The 18,595-nt window shown below is 44.8% G+C and overlaps 1 protein-coding gene across 2 annotated transcripts in view; it reads right to left on the bottom strand.

Moving 5' to 3' along the window:
- dera (deoxyribose-phosphate aldolase (putative)) overlaps window positions 1-16,986 on the bottom strand; it is a 43,663-nt gene extending 26,677 nt beyond the window's left edge. For both annotated transcript variants that reach the window (XM_078419943.1, XM_078419944.1), the window contains exons 1-3: window positions 16,897-16,986; window positions 11,716-11,813; window positions 4,951-5,098 (exon numbers count right to left, since the gene is read on the bottom strand). In XM_078419943.1, the coding sequence (XP_078276069.1) occupies window positions 4,951-5,098; window positions 11,716-11,813; window positions 16,897-16,927 (277 nt within the window). In that variant the 5' untranslated portion in view covers window positions 16,928-16,986. The remainder of the gene's footprint in view (window positions 1-4,950; window positions 5,099-11,715; window positions 11,814-16,896) is intronic.
- Between the last annotated feature and the right edge of the window lie 1,609 nt (window positions 16,987-18,595).

Genomic DNA, 18,595 nt, shown 5'->3' with positions numbered 1-18,595 from the left:
TCCAGTTTACTGTCCAGGTACACTCCCAGGTATTTGTACTCCCTGGTAAACTGCACATCCATACCATTGATGGAGACAGGGGTGTTCCTCTCCTCCTGAAGTCCACCACCAACTCCTTTTTTTTTAATCAAAAAATGTATTCTATTATTTAAAAACAATATTTACAATACAATAAAACAAAACAGAACCCACCACCAGAATACAATACAAACAAATATACCAAATGAAACTATTATACAATTATATTACAATCCCCTTCCAGGATGCATCCAATCCCCCGCGGTGCCCAGCGGTCCCGGAGTTTCTCCAGGGTACCCGTGGAACCATCAACTCCTTAGTCTTGTCGGTGTTGAGTTGATTCAGCCCACACCACTCAACAAAGTTGTTGACTACACCTCTGTATTCAGCTTCCCTCCCCTCACTGATGCAGCCCACAGTTGCAGAGTCATCTGAAAACTTCTGCAGGTGGCAGGAAGCGGAGTTATATCTGAAGTCCAAGGTGTCGATGGTAAACAGGAAGGGAGAGAGTACCGTCCCCTGTGTTGCTCACCACCATGTCCGAGACACAGTTCTGTAGCCTGACATATTGTTGTCATCCAGTCAAGTAGTTGGTCAACCAGGATACCAATGGAGCATCCACCTGCATCTTTGTCAGTTTGCTCCCTAGCAGTGCAGACAGGATCGTGTGAAAAGCACTGGAGAAGTAAAAAAACATGACTCTCACAATGTTTCCCGGCTTATCCAGGTGAGCATAGGAATGATGGAGCAGGTGGATGATGGCTTCCTCAACCCCCATCTTTGCTTGGTAAGCGAGCTGCAGGGGGTCCAGGTAGGGTTTGACCAGTGGTCGCAGGTGAAGGGGCACCAGCCTCTCCAGGGACTTCATGATGTGTGGGTACCATAGATCCTCTACAATAGGTCCTCTCCAGGGACTTCATGGTGTATGGGTACCATAGATCCTCTACAATAGGTCCTCTCTAGGGACCTCATGATGTGTGGGTATCATAGATCCTCTACAATAGGTCCTCTCTAGGGACCTCATGAGTACAATAGATCCCCTTCTGTAATACCACGCAGAGAGTCGCCAGGTTCCGGCACCATCTTGCAACTTCCAAGTCCCTGAAAAGCCAGTTCAAGAAGGAGATGGTTATAGGAAATAACTGTTCCTGAACCTGGTGATGTGGTACCTCTCGCTTCCATGCCTCCAGCCTGATGAGACGGGGGCACGGCCCGGATAGTGGGCATCCTTGAAGATAGTTGCCCTTTCTCGAGGCAGCACCTCATGTAGATGCTTTCGACGGTGACGAGTCTGTATCCTCAAGAAAAGGTTCATAAATTTCAGGAGGTAAGCAATGTTGGCTGGTTACATACTTTACTGTCATCAGTACAAAGATACAGTAAAATGCCTGTTCTGCATTCCATCCAGTCAAATCAAGTGACGGAGATGTGCAATTTCACATTTTCTCACTCTGAGGCCCTGTGTCCTGGAGGCACAGGATAGGTGAAATAGGGGTCGGCCTGGCCCAGCGCAATGCCGTCAGCTTCCCTTACAAAATGTCCTCCAGGTTCACACAAATCTCACACGTCTTCCTGAATGCTCCTCTTTCGTAGGTGCCACTTGTTAAGGAGTGTGGTGGAAGAGTCAAGAGTGTTTTATTGTCATATGTCCCCGATAAAACAATGACATTCTTACTTGCAACAGCACAACAGAATATGTAAACATAGTTCTCTGTAAACAATATAATAAAACAAGAAAAAAAGCTCAGTGTGTGTGTATATGTTATATATATATATATGTGTGTGTGTGTGTATATATGTGTGTATATATGCATATATATATGCGTATGTGTATATATATATGCTTTATGTATATATACACATACACACGCACACACACATATATATATATATAAGAAAATAACTGCAGATGCTGGTACAAATCGAAGGTATTTATTCACAAAATGCTGGAGTAACTCAGCAGGTCAGGCAGCATCTCGGGAGAGAAGGACTGGGTGACGTTTCGGGTCGAGACCCTTCTTCGGACTGATGTGTGTATATGTATATATATATATATATATATACATACACACACACACAAAAACAAACAATAACAGTGCAGAAAGACAAAACCAATGTCCCCAAGTCTATGTAGTTCAGAGCTTATTTAGAGATTGCAGTGTTTAATAACCTGGTGGCTGTATGGAAGAAGCTGTTCCTGGGTGGAGAGAATGGTGGGGAGGTCAGTACCTGTGATGGACTGGGCCGTGTTCACTACTTTTTGCAGAGAGCAGCAGAATACCTCACATTCTGTGCTCAGGTTTGGATAATTCTAGATTCAGGAACTGCTGATACAGAGACTTCCCTTAAGGCATAGAATAAGTTGGTATGCGCAGAACTGGATTAAAAGAGGCCAGCTGGACCCAGGGGCATCTTATAATTGCAGGTTGTGTATAATATAAAATGGGTTTAAAAGGTTTTTTACGATGATATGAAGATCATCGTGATTTCTTGATGATCTGCATCATTTTCCAGCAAGAACTTTATTTTACCCGTTTGCACTTTTAAATTAAAATTCAAGATTCAATTTAATTATCACATGCACCAATTAAGGTCCAGTGAAATTTGAGTTACCATACAGCCATATTCATTAAAAAGCAACAAAACACACAGCCACATAAAATAAAATTTTACATAAACATCCACCTTCCTCACTGCGATGGAAGGTGAAGTTCAATCATCTTCCTCTTTGTTCACCGGCGGTCGGGGCTGTTGAACCCTCCGCAGTCGCCGCTGCCGATGGTCTGATGCCGAGGCCCTCACTTCGAGATGATCGAAATTCGGATTGAAACTCTCTGCGGCATTGGAGCTCCCGAATCGGCCTCTTCTTACCGGAGACCGCGGGCTTCACGGTGTTAAAAGTTACACTTTTGGAGCACTTCACAGACGATCCTTGGCAAAGGATCGCAGCTCCCAATGTTACAGTCCCGCAGTGCCCGAGGGCTGAAGCTCCAGGCCGTACCACTCCATGATGTTAGGCCGCAGAGGGGACGGAGATACGATACGGAGAAAAATCGCATGTCCGTCGAGGTAAGAGATTGAAAAAATGTTTCCTCCAATTCCCCCCCAACTAAAACAAACCAAGAAACACTAAAACATAGTGTTAACACATACTTAAAATATTTAAAAAACAGTAGAATGGAGACAGACTGTTGGCAAGGCAGGCAGTGCTGGTGGCGCCACCCGGTGGATGAGCATCTGAGAGGTCTGTAAAACTAAAATGCTGTAAAACTATGTATTTTTCTCTGTGCATTGCCTGTTGTACTTCTGTTCGGCTTGATTGCATTCATGTATAGTATGATCTGATTTAATTGGATAGCACACAAACAAAATCATTTCACTGTATCTTGGTACGTGACAATAATAAACCAAACATGTTTTGTATGGTTCAGCCTGTCTGACGGCAGGAAAGGTTGGTGGGAAGAAACAAATCTCATCCTCTACCACATCAATTTCTTTGTTGAAAAGAAGTCCTGATATGTAGCTGATTTCAAAAATTCTAGAAGTTTCTCTGTTAAGTTGAATTTATAGAGATAGAGCGCGGAAACAGGCCCTTCAGCCCACCGTGTCTGAACTGATCAGCGATCCCTGCACTCTAACACTATCCTACACACACTAGGGACAATTTTTTAAATATATAACAGGCCAATTAACCTACAAACCTGTACGCCTTTGCAGTGTGGGAGGAAACCGAAGATCTCGGAGAAAACCCACCCCTAATTCTGCAAGCTCCAGAGATGCATGCTAGATGAGGGAGCACGATCGCAAACGATGTGTCAGTTGTCAAGAAGAGAGTCAAGAATGTCTATTTGTCACAAGTACCGACAAGAGAACAATTAGATTCTTACTTGCTGCAGGACTGGAAACACAAAAGATATAGATCATATGTAATAAACAATTCATTTAACGAATACACCCCAATACTTGTGCAAAATAAACCCCAACGTCCATTAGTACAACTAAAGACAGTCTATAAAAGTTCACAGTTGAGGTTAGTGTTGTGCAGTGTTCAAGAACCTGATGATTGTTGGGAAGAAGCTACCTGATAATCACGGTTTTTAGGCTCTCCTGTACCTTCTTCCCGATGGTAGGAATGAAATTAGACACATCAGGGCAAAAGGACATAAAGTGCTGGAGTAACTCAGCGGGTCAGGCAGCATCTCTGGAGAACATGGATAGGGGACTTATCCATGAACTGGATAGGGGACTTATCCATGGGGGAGTCCAGAACAAGGGGCCACAGTTTAAGAATAAGGGGTAGGAGACTGAGATGAGGAAAAACTTTTTCAATCAGAGAGTTGTGAATCTGTGGAATTCTCTGCCTCAGAAGGCAGTGGAGGCCAATTCTCTGAATGCATTTAAGAGAGAGCTAGATAGAGCTCTTAAGGATAGCGGAGTCAGGGGGTATGGGGAGAAGGCAGGAACGGGGTACTGATTGAGAATGATCAGCCATGATCGCATTGAATGGCGGTGCTGGCTCGAAGGGCCGAATGGCCTCCTCCTGCACCTATTGTCTATTGGGACATTTTGGAAGAATGAAGGGTGTCGACACCAAACGTCACCTATTTGTGCTCTCCAGAGATGCTGCCTGGCTCGCTGAGTTACTCCAACACTTTGTGTCCTTTTCAGATATGCTAGACATCGATACAATCGGTTCAAACTGGTACAACAGATAGAGCAAAGGGAATGATACTGAGTGCAAAACATAATTTGTAACATTGGTAGACAGGCAAGTATGTAAAAGAGAAAATTATTAAACCAATGAGTGGTGGTGCTAGATTTACATGGAGAAAAGAGATTGAAAAGAACGGAGTGACTGTATCGGATAAAAGATTCTTCTCTGGGAAGTGCAGGCAAGGAGTCGCCACACTCTTAGCTTCCTAGCCCACATACCTTTATCATGCATGTTCAAACTCTTCAGTAGGTCTTCCCTGATGGGATGCTTAGCTTTATAGCAGAGCCTGTGGACGTTCGAAGGGGTATCATCGCCGGACAATGTGGTGAGGTCAATGCAGGTGACTGCCTTCAGGAGCCACGCAGCCTGTAAAAGCACAGAAGGGGAATTGCGTCAATACTGACGTGGATCACACAAAGGGTAAACTGCGTGACTAATTCCGTCAGAGAGACATGTACTTTGTTTACTTTAAAGAACCAGCATGAAAATCCACGAAGGGTTGTAGCTAGGTACAAGATAAATAGTTTAGATGTTTCGGTTTATCATTACCACTTGTAACGAGGTACAGTAAAAAGCTTTGTTTTGCAAGCAATCCAAATTGATCAGATATACTATATATAATTTCGATCAAGTCAAACTCAAGTACAAAAAATTAGAACAAAGGTGGAGATAGAGAACAGAATATTGTTCTCAACATTGTAGAAACTAGGAACTGCAGATGCTGGTTAATACACAAAAGGACATAATGTGCTGGAGTTCCAGAGACAAAGTCTAATGTCCACAATGGAAAAGAGGTGAATCGGACAGCTTATGGAAGGACCGTTCAAATGTTCGATAACAGATGTGAAGAAGCTGTTTTCCTGAGTCTGGTCGTGTGCGCTTTCAAACTTCTGAATCTTCTGCCTGACGGGAGCAGGGTGAAGAAGGAATAACCAGAGTGGGACAAGTCTTTAAAAAAAATTATTGATTATGTTGGCTACTTTCTCAAGGCAGTGTGACGTGTAGATGCAGTCAGTGGTGGGGAGTCTGGTCTGTGTGAAGGACTGGGCTACATCCAGAACTCACTGCAATTTTTTGCAGTCTTGGGCTGTGATGCAACTCGACACATTTTGGCACACGTAATAATAAAGCTCTCATAAATCATTATTCTTGGTGGAAGTGGCAAGATTGTCAAGATTTCCATGTGGAGCTCTAGATATTGAAACCCTGAAGTTGCCGTCAGTGAATCGCCACTGTTTGCACTCTTCAGCTGAATTCAGAGAAATCTTTAACTGGCATCATTGAATGCATTTGAAAGCTGCAGCACCAAACAGTTAAAACACAAAAAGGGATCCAGAATCGAAATAAAAAATAAGGTACAGACTGTCAGAGGAAAGGAGCAAAGCTGAGAGATTTCCAATGGCCAGTGAAGTCCACTGTTAGTTTATAGATACAGCATGGAGACAGGCCCTTCGGCCCATCAACTCCGTGCTGACCATCGATCACCCGTTCACACTAGTTCTGTGTTATCCCGCTTTCTCATCCATTCCCGCCACACGAGGGGCAATTTACAGAGGGGCAATTAACCGACAAACCCGCACATCTTTAGTAGTGTAGAAAGCAACTGTTGATGCTGATTATAATGAAGATAGACACCAAGTGCTGGATTAACTCGGCTGGTCTGGAAAAGCGTTCCGACCCAAAACGTCACCCGTACTTTTCCTCCAGAGATGATGCCTGACCCGTTGAGTTACTCCAGTATTTTGTGTCCATCTTCCACACGTATTTAGGATGGGTGAGGAAATGGTGTGCCCAGAGAAAACCCACGCGGTCACAGGGAGAATGTGTAAACTCCATGCACAGACAGCACCTGAGGCAGTAGCTCTAGCAGCTGTGCCATTGTGCTGCCCTACATTATAGCCTTATATCTGCAGTAGACTTGCACTACTCATGTACTACCACCAGATAGAGATCCAACATTTACAACCAGCTTTGCCTGGCAGAATTGTATCAGCCCTGCACGCTGCACCCCAGCTTCAAAGTGGGATGCGGATGAGTGTTTTTCTTTGCTCTCTCTGACAACGGTTGTCACAACACTGCAGAACGATCCATTTGGTGTGAACAATGGTAAGACAGTATTTTTATAGTTTCAGTCTTATTCAAAACATGAGAAATAAAGTGCTGGAGTAACTCATCCGGCCAGGCAGCATCTCTGGAGTCTTTTCGGGAAGGGCCCCATTCGTAAACGTCACCTATCCATGTTCTCCAGGATTGCTGCCTAATCTAATGAATTACTCCAGCACTTTGTGTTTCTTTGTAAACCAGGATCTGCAGTTCCTTGTATCTCCATCAAACCATCAGACAGTGAAAGGACGTATAAATACCCTATTATAGGCTGCAGGCAGTTTTGACATCTTGTAACACGCTGAGCATTTTAACTACACCATAGCTGCTAATTAAGTATTCTCAACAGCACCGGAAAATTGAACTCCAGTCTTTTGACGAGAGTGGTTCTCAGATGTTCCATCTGTTTGCGACACTCAAGAAAATGTCCAGTGTATAAAAGAGAAACAAAGGCTCGATGCTGTAAATCAGAAGTAAATATCAAACTTCCACTTTACCAATAGTACAGGCATCTCCTGTTTTATACATGCTTAATTTATGTGTTTTTGAAATAACGTGCTTGTTCCTTTAATACCAAGGCTCGATTTAAGGAATAACGCAGTCAGATTTACTGCTGACAGCGTAATCGCCTGTATATTTAATTGACGTGTTTTTGAATTACGCGCTGTTTTCAAGCAAGTAACCCCTGCGTAAAATGTACCTGGATACCGTGAAATTCTTTGTTTAGCATACAATTTTGCAAAATATTCCGCATATACATAAGCATATTAAATACACATACCTCTAGATTCAGGGACAGTTTCATCCCAGCTGTCATCGGGCAACTGAATCATCCAATCACCAACTAGAGAGTGGTTCTGACTTTCCATCTACCTCATTGAAGACCCTTGGGCTATCTTTCATTAGACTTTATCTTGCACTAAACGTTATTCCCTTTATCCTGTATCTATATACAGTGGGGGGCTTGATTGTAATCATGTATAGTCTTTCTGTTGACTGGATAGCACGCAACAAAAAAGTTTTTACCTCGGTACATGTGACAATAAACTAAACTAAAGTAAGTACAATCATACATAAGTACAAGAGTGCACTGATTGTAGTGTAAAATCACTAATTTCTTCTGAGACTGTACACAAGAATCGCCAGGTGTTTGCAGGTGTGTTTACAGGAATTATTACAAGAGCCTACTCAAGGAATAGATCATATATATCTGAGCCTGCCTGCTTCTGAAAAATGAGGTTCTAAACAATGAGAAATGAAGGCCAAACAAAGGCAGGTGGGACTAGTGGAGTTGGGACATGTTGGTCGGCGAAGGCAAGTTGGACCTGTTTCCACGCTTTATCACTCTATGAGCAAACACCTAACTAATAATGGTCAAAATTCTGCATGGAAAAAATAATTTGAATTAAAAACCTCCAAAATAAATGCAAAAACGTCTTCACTGCCGTGTGAAGACACAAAGTGTTGGTGTAACTCAGCGGATCAGGCAGCATCCATGGACAGGCGACATTTTGGGTCGGGACCCATTCTTCAGTCTGTAATGTGGTTGACAATCCAAAGACCATGTGCAAGCTCACCTTTAGACCTTAGAGATACAGCGTAGAAACAGGCCATTCGGCCCACGCCGACCAGCAGTCACCCCGTACACTAGCACTGGAGACAATTCACAATTTTACAGAAGCCAATTAACCTACAAACCTGTATATTTTTAGAGTGTGGGAGGGAGCCAGAGCATCCGTAGAAAACCCACGTGGTCACGGGGTGAACATCCAAACTCCATACTGAGAAATCACTGACATGACAGAAATGATGGTTCTTGACTATATTTATGTTTCTTTCTATGTTTTGTTTATCTGCTTCTGACTTATGATGTTGTGTTTTTTTAAATTATATTTTACTAAGTATTAAGGGTAGGCACAATAAGCTTTGGCTTATGCCTACACTTTTTTTTTCGGTCAGAAAATATCATGTGTGATTATATTGTTTTATTTTTGATACAATGATTTTGCACTATTTAACTTTCACAACTGTATGGTCAATCTGTGGTATTGTATTGACCGAAAATAAGTAAATAAATAAAGTCAAGTCAAGTTTATTTGTCACATACACATACACGATGTGCAGTGAAATGAAAGTGGCAATGCCTGCGGATTGTGCAAAAAAAGAATTATAGTTACAGCATATAAATAAAAGTTAATAAAGAGAAGACAAAATTTAGTGCCTGGAGTTATAAAAGTTAACAGTCCTGTTGGCCTGTGGGAAGAAACTCCGTCTCATCCTCTCCGTTTTCACAGCGTGACAGCGGAGGCGTTTGCCTGACCGTAGCATCTGGAACAGTCCGTTGCTCGGGTGGCAGGGGTCCCTCATAATCTTGCTTGCTCTCGATCTACACCTCCTGATGTATAGGTCCTTCAGGGGGGCGAGTGTTTTTCCCATGGTGCGTTCTGCCAAATGCACTACTGTCTGCAGGGCCATCCTGTCCTGGGCAGAGCTGTTCCCAAACCAGACTGTAATGTTGCTGGACAGGATGCTCTCTACAGCCCCAGAGTAGAAGCAATGAAGGATCCCCAGAGACACTCTGAATTTCCTCAGCTGTCTAAGGTGGTAAAGGCACTACTTTGCCTTACCCACCAGTGCGGCAATGTGCGTTGCCCATGTCAGGTCCTCTGTGATGTGGACTCCCAAGTATTTAAAACTGCTCACCATATCCACAGTAGACCCATTTATCTCCAGTGGCGTGTACGTCCTCGGATGTTGAGCCCTTCTAAAGTCCACAATCAGCTCCTTAGTTTTTGTGACATTCAAGAGGAGGCTATTGTCCTGACACCAGAGTGCCAGATCAGCCACTTCCTCCCGGTAGGCCTTCTCATCATTGTTGGAGATCCAGCCCACCACCACAGTGTCATCAGCAAACTTGATGATGGAGTTTGAGCTGAACCTGGTCATGTGTGTACAGGGAGTACAGTAGAGAGCTAAGGACGCAACCCTGGGGGGATCCTATGTTCAGGGTGAGGGAGCTAGATGTGTGTTCCCCCATCCTGACCACTTGGGGCCTGGCTGTGAGAAAGTCCAGGACCCAGGCACACAGAGGGGTGCTAAGCCCCAGTTCCAGCAGCTTCTCAGCCAGTCTGCTGGGGATTATTGTGTTGAAAGCTGAACTAAACAAACAAACAAACAAATAAATAACTAGATAAATAAATAAATAATGTGTAGTCAGGATCGGACCCAGGTCTCTGGCACTGTAAGGCAGCAACTCTACCGCTGCGCCACCGTGCTGCCCTGTTGAATGTGTTACAATGGCATGGCAGGGAATTGGTGTCAGCGTACTTACTGTGTTTACAGTAGAGTGAGAGAATGCAATTATTTTACAGCAGCACTCACTCAGCTGGTTAGCATTCAGCATCTGCCTCGCCTAACTTCACCACCTCTTTTCTGCCAACACACAACTCTTTTCAGCCTCTCTTTTCTAAATAACTTAGTTTGAAGTGAAAGGTTTCTACACAGAAACAAAAAGTCTACACTCAAATGATGAAGGCAATTTATGGTGAAACAAAACAAGCAAGAGCCAACTGCAGAAAAGGTCTGTGAAGGAATGGTCTGCAGATGCTGGTTTATACTGAGGATAGACATGAAGTGCTGGAGTAACCCTTTTCCAGACCGATGGTAGTGGGGGGGGAGCGCAATGAAACCACGTGCAAATTGGAGAAGCAGCACCTCATATTTCGCTTGGGTAGCTCACAGCACAGCAGTATGAATGTTGAATTCTCCAATTTTAAGTAACTCCTACAAAACCTCCCTCCCCCTCCCCTCCATCACTCCCAAGTAACTCCTACAAAACCTCCCTCCCCCTCCCCTCCATCACTCCTCCCCCCCCCCCCCCCCCCCCCCCACTTTCTTCCACTAAACTAGTTCCACAGTTCACAATTATTTATCCCTCTTGGGCTCACATCATCTCTAGCCAATAATCGGCCTATCAGGGAACTTCCTTGCCTTAGGTTTTCGGCACCAACTTGACCTGGTTCTTTTCTTGCTTCCAGCCCCAACCCCCCCCCCCCCCCCCCCCCCCACCGCCACAACTGCAACCAGTCTGAAGATGGGTCCCGGCACAAAACATCACCTATCCACGTTCTCCAGTGATGCTGCCTGACCACTGGGTTACTGCAGTATTTAGTGTCTATCTTTGGTATAAACCAGCATCTACAGTTCCTTTTTATTATACGTACTGAATATAGAATTTGAGAGGTTATGTTTCAGTTGTACAAGACATTGGTGAGGCCACATTTGCGTTCAGTTTTGAAAACCCTGTTATAGGAAAGAGGTTGTTAAGCTGAAAAGGGCACAGAGTAGATTTAGGAGGATGTTCCTCTAGGGACAGTTTGAGCAGACTATATTCCATGGAATGCAGGAGGATGAGTGGTGATCTTACAGAAGTGTGTAAGATCATAAGGGGAATACAGAGTCTTTTACCCAGAGACGTTCTTGATTCCCCATCTCTGGTTTAAGGTGAGGGTGGGACAATTTAATCAGAACCTGAGGGGAAGCTTTTTTTTTCACACAAGGGGTGGTGGGTATATGGAACAAGCTGCCAGAGGAGGTGGTTGAGGCAGGTACTATCACAACATTTAAAAGACATTTGGACAGGTATCTGGATAGAAAAGGTTTGGAGTGATATGGGCTAAACGCAGGCAGGTGGGACTAGTGTAGATGGGATGTTGGTCGGCATGGGCAAGTGGGGCTGAAGGGCCTGCTTCTCATTAAATTTGTCATCCATTTCTTAGCTGACTTTCACATCCACAGATCCAATGATATTTTTAACATCTATGGGCTTCAACTTCACCAATAAAACTATCAAGGGAGAAATAGCCTTGTTAAATACATACCTGCCACTCCTTGGACAAACTCCTCCGTGTCTGAATTTGTTCAGCGCGCCTCAGAACAGCGGGGTGATTCACATGGACACTGGACAACCAGCCCAAATCTGTAACGGCAGTCACATTATGTAAACACGTTGTCCCTGATCGTGATGGTACATGCTAGAACCTCAAACGTGACACGTATGTTTATTAAGCAAAATGCAAAGTGCTGGCGGATCTTAGTGGTCCAGGCAGCTCTGATCAGTCAGAAAACGTGAAGCTCTCAAGCAGTTCTACATCCGCACCACTGATGCAGATTGGGGCACGAACTACACCATGTTTCCTGAAGTCAATAACTACTCTTTCCACTTACTGACATTAGGGACAGGTTATTGTCCTCACACCATGACACTATTCTCTCTATCTTCTTCCTTTACTCCAACTTGTCATTGTTCGCGATTTGGCCCACCAACCTGGCGTCATCAGTATAAAGGGAGCATAGTAGGGGACTGAAAACGCATCCTTGAGGGACATTCCAGAACCAGGGGCCAGTTTAAGAATAAGGGGTAGGCCATTTAGAACGGAGATGAGGAAAAAAATTCACTCGGAGAGTTGTGAATCTGTGGAATTCTCTGGCTCAGAAGGCAGTGGAGGCCAATTCTCTGGATGCTTTCAAGAGAGCGATAGAGCTCTTAAAGAAAGCAGAGTCAAGGGATGTGGGGAGAAGGCAGGAACGGGGTACTGATCGTGGATGATCAGCCATGATCATAGCTGGCTCAAAAGGCTGAATGGTCTACTCCTGCACCTATTGTCTATTACTAATTGTTTAGTTTAGTTTGGAGATATTGCATGGAAACAGACCTTTCAGATTACCAAGTCTGCGTTGACCAAATGATCACCCATACTATATGTTCTATGTTAGCCCATTTTCGCATTTTACACTAGGGGGCAATTTACAGAGGCCATTTAACCTACAAACCACATCTTTAGAATGGGGGAGAAAACCTACAGTCACAGGGAGAATGTACAAACAATGTACAGACAGCACCCGTAGTCAGGATTGGACCAGGGTCACTGACATGGTAAGGCAGCAGTTCTACTGCTGCACCACTGTGCTGCCCAGTTGAGAGTTATTGTGGTGGAGGTTTATTGTAGCCGCCTCAACAACTTCCTCTGGCAGCTCGTTCCATAAACCCACTAGTTTGAGGGGAAAATTTCCCCCTCAGGTTCCTATTAGATCTTTCCCTTTTACCAAACCTAGTTTAGAGATACAGCTTGGAAACAGGCCCTTTCGGCCCACTGGGTCCACGCCGACCAGTGATCCCTGCACATTAACACTATCCTATACCCACTAGGGACATGCTTTTACATTTACCAAGCCAATTAACCTACAAACCTGCACGTCTTTGGAGGGAGACCGTACAAACTCCATATACACAGTACCCGTAGTCGTGATCGAACCCGGGTCTCCAGTGCTGCATTCGCTGTAAGGCAGCAACTCTACCGCTGTGCCACTGTGCCGACACCTAGTTCTTAATTTCCCTACCTTGGTAAAAGACTCTGTGCATTCACCCTATGTATGCCCATCATGATTTTATACACTGCTAAAAAGTAGTATTTAAATAGTTTTAAAATTCACAGACCAACATTAAAGTCATTTTACAGCATGGTGAGTTATATTTCCAACATAAACCAAACCAAATCAGTATTGGGCAACATTTTACCAACATGCTTAGCTTAGTTTAGAGATGACTAACACATTTACTAACTAGGGTGGCACAGTGACGAAGCAGTATCGTTGCTGCCTTACAGCGCTGGAGACTCGAATTCGATCTTGACCAAGAGTTGTCTCTGTGGAGAGTTTGTATGTTCTCTCTGTGACAGTGTGGGTTTTCTCCAAGTGCCCCGGTTTTCTCCCACTCCAAAGACGTAAAGGTTTGTAAGTTGATTGGCCTGGAAATTGTAAATTGTCCCTAATATGTAGAATAGTGTTAGTGTATCAATGGTAGGTGATCGCTGGTCGGCGCACACAGTGGGACGAACGACATGTATCTTTATCTTTAAAGCCTAATGTTTTTTGGAGTGTATCACAAATGTTGCAGTACCACTTTTATACACGGGAGGGGGTTTCCACAGCAAACTGAGAAACATCAGCTGGTATTATGCAGAACAGTGGCAGCTTTAGTACAACTCTGATGAAGCACAGCAACCCAAACTACACCTATGCATGTTCTCCAGAGAATGTTGCTTAACCTGCAGAGTTACTCCAACACTTGGTGTCCTTTTTGTGGCAGCTTAATGCTGGCTCTTTGTTAAAAACAATGACCTTGGAAAATATATATTTTGCTTCAACTTAGAGGTCAGAAAACTTAGAAATAATCACTCCTTTTCCTCCCGCACTCGTGTCAAGTTCAACATCACCCAAAGTTAGATGACTTTGCATCAAACACAAAGGGCAGCACAGTGGTGCAGCAGTAGAGTTGTTGCCTTACAATGCCAGAGGCCCAGATTCGATCCTGGCTATGGGTGCTGTCTGTACAGAGTTTCTACGTTCTCCCCGTGACCGGGAGAGTTTTCTCCTGGCGCTCCAGTTTCCTGCCACACTCCAAAGACGTACTGGTTTGCAGATTTATTGGCTTCTGGAAATTGAGGTGCAGAAGTAAGCTGGGAGAGCTTGGGAAAGAAATCTCTGCCAGCTTCCTCCTCCCACCCCCCCACAGTTAATCTGAAGAAGGGTCCCGACCCAAAACGTCACCTATCGATGTTCTGCCTGACTCACTGAGTTACTCTAGCACTTTGTGTTAACCGGAGCCTGCAGTTCTTTCTTTCCACACAAGGAGTAACATTTGTGTCACCGAGTAACACGCTGTCCACCTCCGAATTTAGTTCTGTTTAGAGATACCGCATGGAAACAGGCCCTTCCGCCCACCAAGTTCATGCTGACCAGTGATCACCAGTTCACACTAGTTCTGTGTTATCCCACTTTCCCATCCACTCCCTACACACAATTTACAGAGTGCATTTAACCTACAAACCCGCACATCTTTGGGATGTGGGAGGAGACTGGAGCACCTGGACGAAACACACGAGGTCACAGGGAGAAGGTGTAAACTCCACACAGGTAGCACCCGAGGTCAGGATCATACCGGGTCTATGGTGCTGTGATGCGCCACTGTGCCCCTCACAATTTGAACCCACAAATATGAGGCTAGAGCAAATAAATAATCATCTGGCACTCCAAAGCTTTTCCACAAGATACCAGACATAAAGCTATACAGCATGGAAACAGGCCCTTCAGCACAACTGTCCAAGTCGACCAAGTTGGCATACTGGGCTAGTCCCATTTTCCTGCATTTCAAAGCACTCTCAACCCTTCTTATACATATATGTGGGCAAATGTCTTTTAAAAGTCAGAATGGCATCCACCTATAGTCAGGATAGTGATGGAATACTCTCCACTTACACGGATGAGTCTAACTCTCATGAAACTTGCTTAGCCCATCCATCCCCAATGCTGAACCCCCTCTATCACTGTTCCCTCGCGAGGCTACTCCCAATTCTACACTCCACTGAAGCTGCATTCCACCGTTGCTTCAGCTTTGCTTCTAGTACCCTTGCCATTTGCTGAGCTGAGCTGCACTTTATACATTTGGATCAACGCTTGGGAAACACAATGCACCTTAGATGCTAGAATGCAAAAACCTTGTACTGGAAGAACTCAGTGGGTCGGGCAGCATCCATGAAGGGAATGGACACACAATGTTTTGTTTTGGGTCAAAGCCCTCTTCAGAGTCTGGGGAAGGATCTTAACCCAAAACATCACCCATTCCTTCTCTCCAAACATGCTGCATGTTTACTCCAGCTTTATCCAGGTTTACTCCAGGTCTATCTTCTTCTGATGATTGTCCATTCCCTTCACAGATGTTGCTTGACCCACTGAGTTCATACTTTGTATATTGTTTTAACATTCCAGCATCTGCAGATCCTCGTGTCTCCGTGGAGTATTGTGTGCAGTTCTGGTCTCTCAGCTACAGGATGTAATTAAGTCAAAAAGGGTACTGAAAGAGATTCACCAGGATGTTACCTGGGCTTGCAGACTTGAGTTATAGGGAGAGATTGGAAGGGCCTTTTTATTATGAGCCTAGGAGGCTGAGGTCACCGTCGTTTTCCCAGGAGAGAAGATTGTAAAAGTAGAGGGCACAAGTTTAAGGTGAGAGGGGCAAGATTTAAGAGGGACCACATCGCCAACTTTTTGCATTCAGAGGGTAGTCTATATCTGGAAGAAGCTGCCAGGGAAAGTTACAGAAGTCCAATGACGTGTAGGAAGAGCTGCAGATGTTGGTTTAAATCGAAAGTAGACACAAAATGCTGGAGTAACTCAGCGGGACAGGCAGCATCTCTGGAGAGAAGGAATGGGTGACATTTCAGATCGAGACCCTTCTTCAGGCTGATGCTGCCTATCCCGCTGAGTTACTCCAGCATTTTGTGTCAGAAGTCCAATGGCGATGTTTAGACACTTTTGTGGATAGGAAGGGTTTAGAGTTAAGGGCTATGGGTCAAATGCAGGTAAATGGGACCAGCCTAATATGCCAACCTGGTCTGCAAGGACAAGGTAGGCTAAAGGGCATGTTTTTCGTGCTGCACAGCTCTATAACTGCAGAAACTGTATGATTCACAAGTGGGAAACTGGACTGTAGAAGTCCAATGACGAGGTTAGACCGGATATATGGATAGGAAGGGTTTATATGTGCCAAAAGGGACAGGCTTAGGCAGCCAACTTGGTCGGGAGGGACAAGGAGGGCCGAAGGGCCTGCTTTTCGTGCTATACAGCTCCATTACGCTGCAGACACCAGACACAAAAAGCTGGAGTAACTCAGCGGGACAGGCAGCATCTCTGGAGAGAAGGAGTGGGTGATGTTACGGGCCGAGATCCTTCTTCAGACCACAACAACTCTGCAACAACTGTACGATTCAAGTGGGAAGCTGGACGGGAGAAGTCCAAATGGCGGCGTTTGGACAGATATGTGGATAGGAAGGGCGTAGAAGGCTATGGGTCAGCATGGCCAGGCTGGGCCGAAGGGCCTGTATCTGTGCTGTGCAGCTGACTGACAGTCCAACGGGTGGGCCACTCATCCCCGGCCCGGCCCACCGCTCTGCTCCCCCGGGCCGGCCCTTCACCCCCCCCTGCCCCCCGCCCGCGGTTCCTACCGAGCGGAGCGCCACAGTTCTTCGCCGCCATGACACCCCGGAAGCCGCAGCCAATGACGGGCGGGCGGGCTGCACAGCCAATCACAGACGTGCCTGGCACGGCCAATCACAGCCCGCTCCCTGGCACAACCAATTACAGACATGCCTAGGCACAGCCAATCGCAGCCCGCACCATGGCCTAGCCCAATCACAGCCCGCTCCCTGGCACAGCCAATCACGGGCGGGCCTGGGCGCATCCACTAAGAATGGGCGACACTTCCAATCACGTGGAGGAGCCCAGGAACGGGGGACGTTTCGGGTGGAGACCCTTCTTCAGAACCCATCTCTTGAGCCACAGACAAACTTGCTCTTGTGTACATTATCTGCCGTTATTAAACTGTCCATGAAAAAGGTTCATAATAGCTACATACACTAGAAAAACACGGAGAGACAAATGCTACAAATTCTGCAGATGCTGCTTAATCAAAGTAAGAGATGCAGTTAACACTTCAGGTCAAATATCCTTCAGCAGAATGTAGGATTTCATTATTGATTGGTGCAGCAGGGGAACAGGGGCATCCGTAAATGGAGTCTATGCTGACCATCATCGATCACGCATTCATACCTTCATACCTAAAACATTTAATTGAGAGCATTATAAACCAATGCAGGGAACCAGGAAGGAAAGGGGGAAATGGCTTGGAAAATAACCAATAGGCATTGCAGGAGTTAACCAAAAGCATCATATAGCCACTAGTTTATCATCACTCTAACTCATTACTAATGTAGATTGCAAATCCTGGTTGATACTCAAGATGATAATGATCTTACAAAAGTAAATATATTCTAAATTCATTGTACAAGTCTACAGTCCGTCACACCTGCCAAATACCTTGACGTTGAGTTTTACATCAAAGAGAAAACAACAAGATCCAGAAGTGTTTTCCCTGAAGCAATTTCCCTCTGGAATGCCCTCCCACAATCCTCTGTTGACATGCCCACCTACACAACTTTCAAGACCTCCATCCAGGCCCACAGACGGTAAAGCCCCCGCTGGATCAGACCCACTCTCGTCAACTTCCAGTACAGTCCCTGGTGGACTCTTCGGAAGTGATGACAAGATACAAGACTGACATGTTCAGACTTTGGAAAAACAAGCAAGCAGCCATCTACTCTATTCATTAAATTTGACTTGTTGGTTTCAATGTGTAATGTTGAATACAAAAGTACAAGTGTCATGCTGTTTTAATGTCGGATTGAACGGGCACAATTTATTCAGAAGCCAGGGCAGGAGTTTCAGCAATGATCAGGTGGACAAAAAATGTACGTTCACAGGCTTGGAATAATTACTGGCAGGTCTGGTTTTAATTCTGTAAGCGAGCTGATCTATAGAATAATATAACACTGCCCGTGTACACTGCAGAACACAAGGTATAAAACCAAAAACATTTCCTAACAAGCCAAGGCACTTGTGCAATTGCTGCAAATAATTATTGCCTCGCTGAGAGGGCGAAACAGATACAAGGAGCATTTAATAAGGAATCAAAATCAGCATACTTCTGAATGTATGTTTTCAGTTGCAGAATCCAAACTATTAATTTGGTGTAAATACCCATAGAAGTACAAAATGAGCTTAAGGATGCCTTGTTTGATGGGCCAATTTAATACTGCTCAAGACTTTAATTTATACAAATTGCTGCAAATGATGACAAACTGCAGA

The sequence above is a fragment of the Rhinoraja longicauda genome, chromosome 23 (genome assembly GCF_053455715.1).
Source record: "Rhinoraja longicauda isolate Sanriku21f chromosome 23, sRhiLon1.1, whole genome shotgun sequence".
NCBI classification, from domain to species: domain Eukaryota; kingdom Metazoa; phylum Chordata; class Chondrichthyes; order Rajiformes; family Arhynchobatidae; genus Rhinoraja; species Rhinoraja longicauda.
This window is presented reverse-complemented; position numbering and strand designations above follow the sequence as displayed.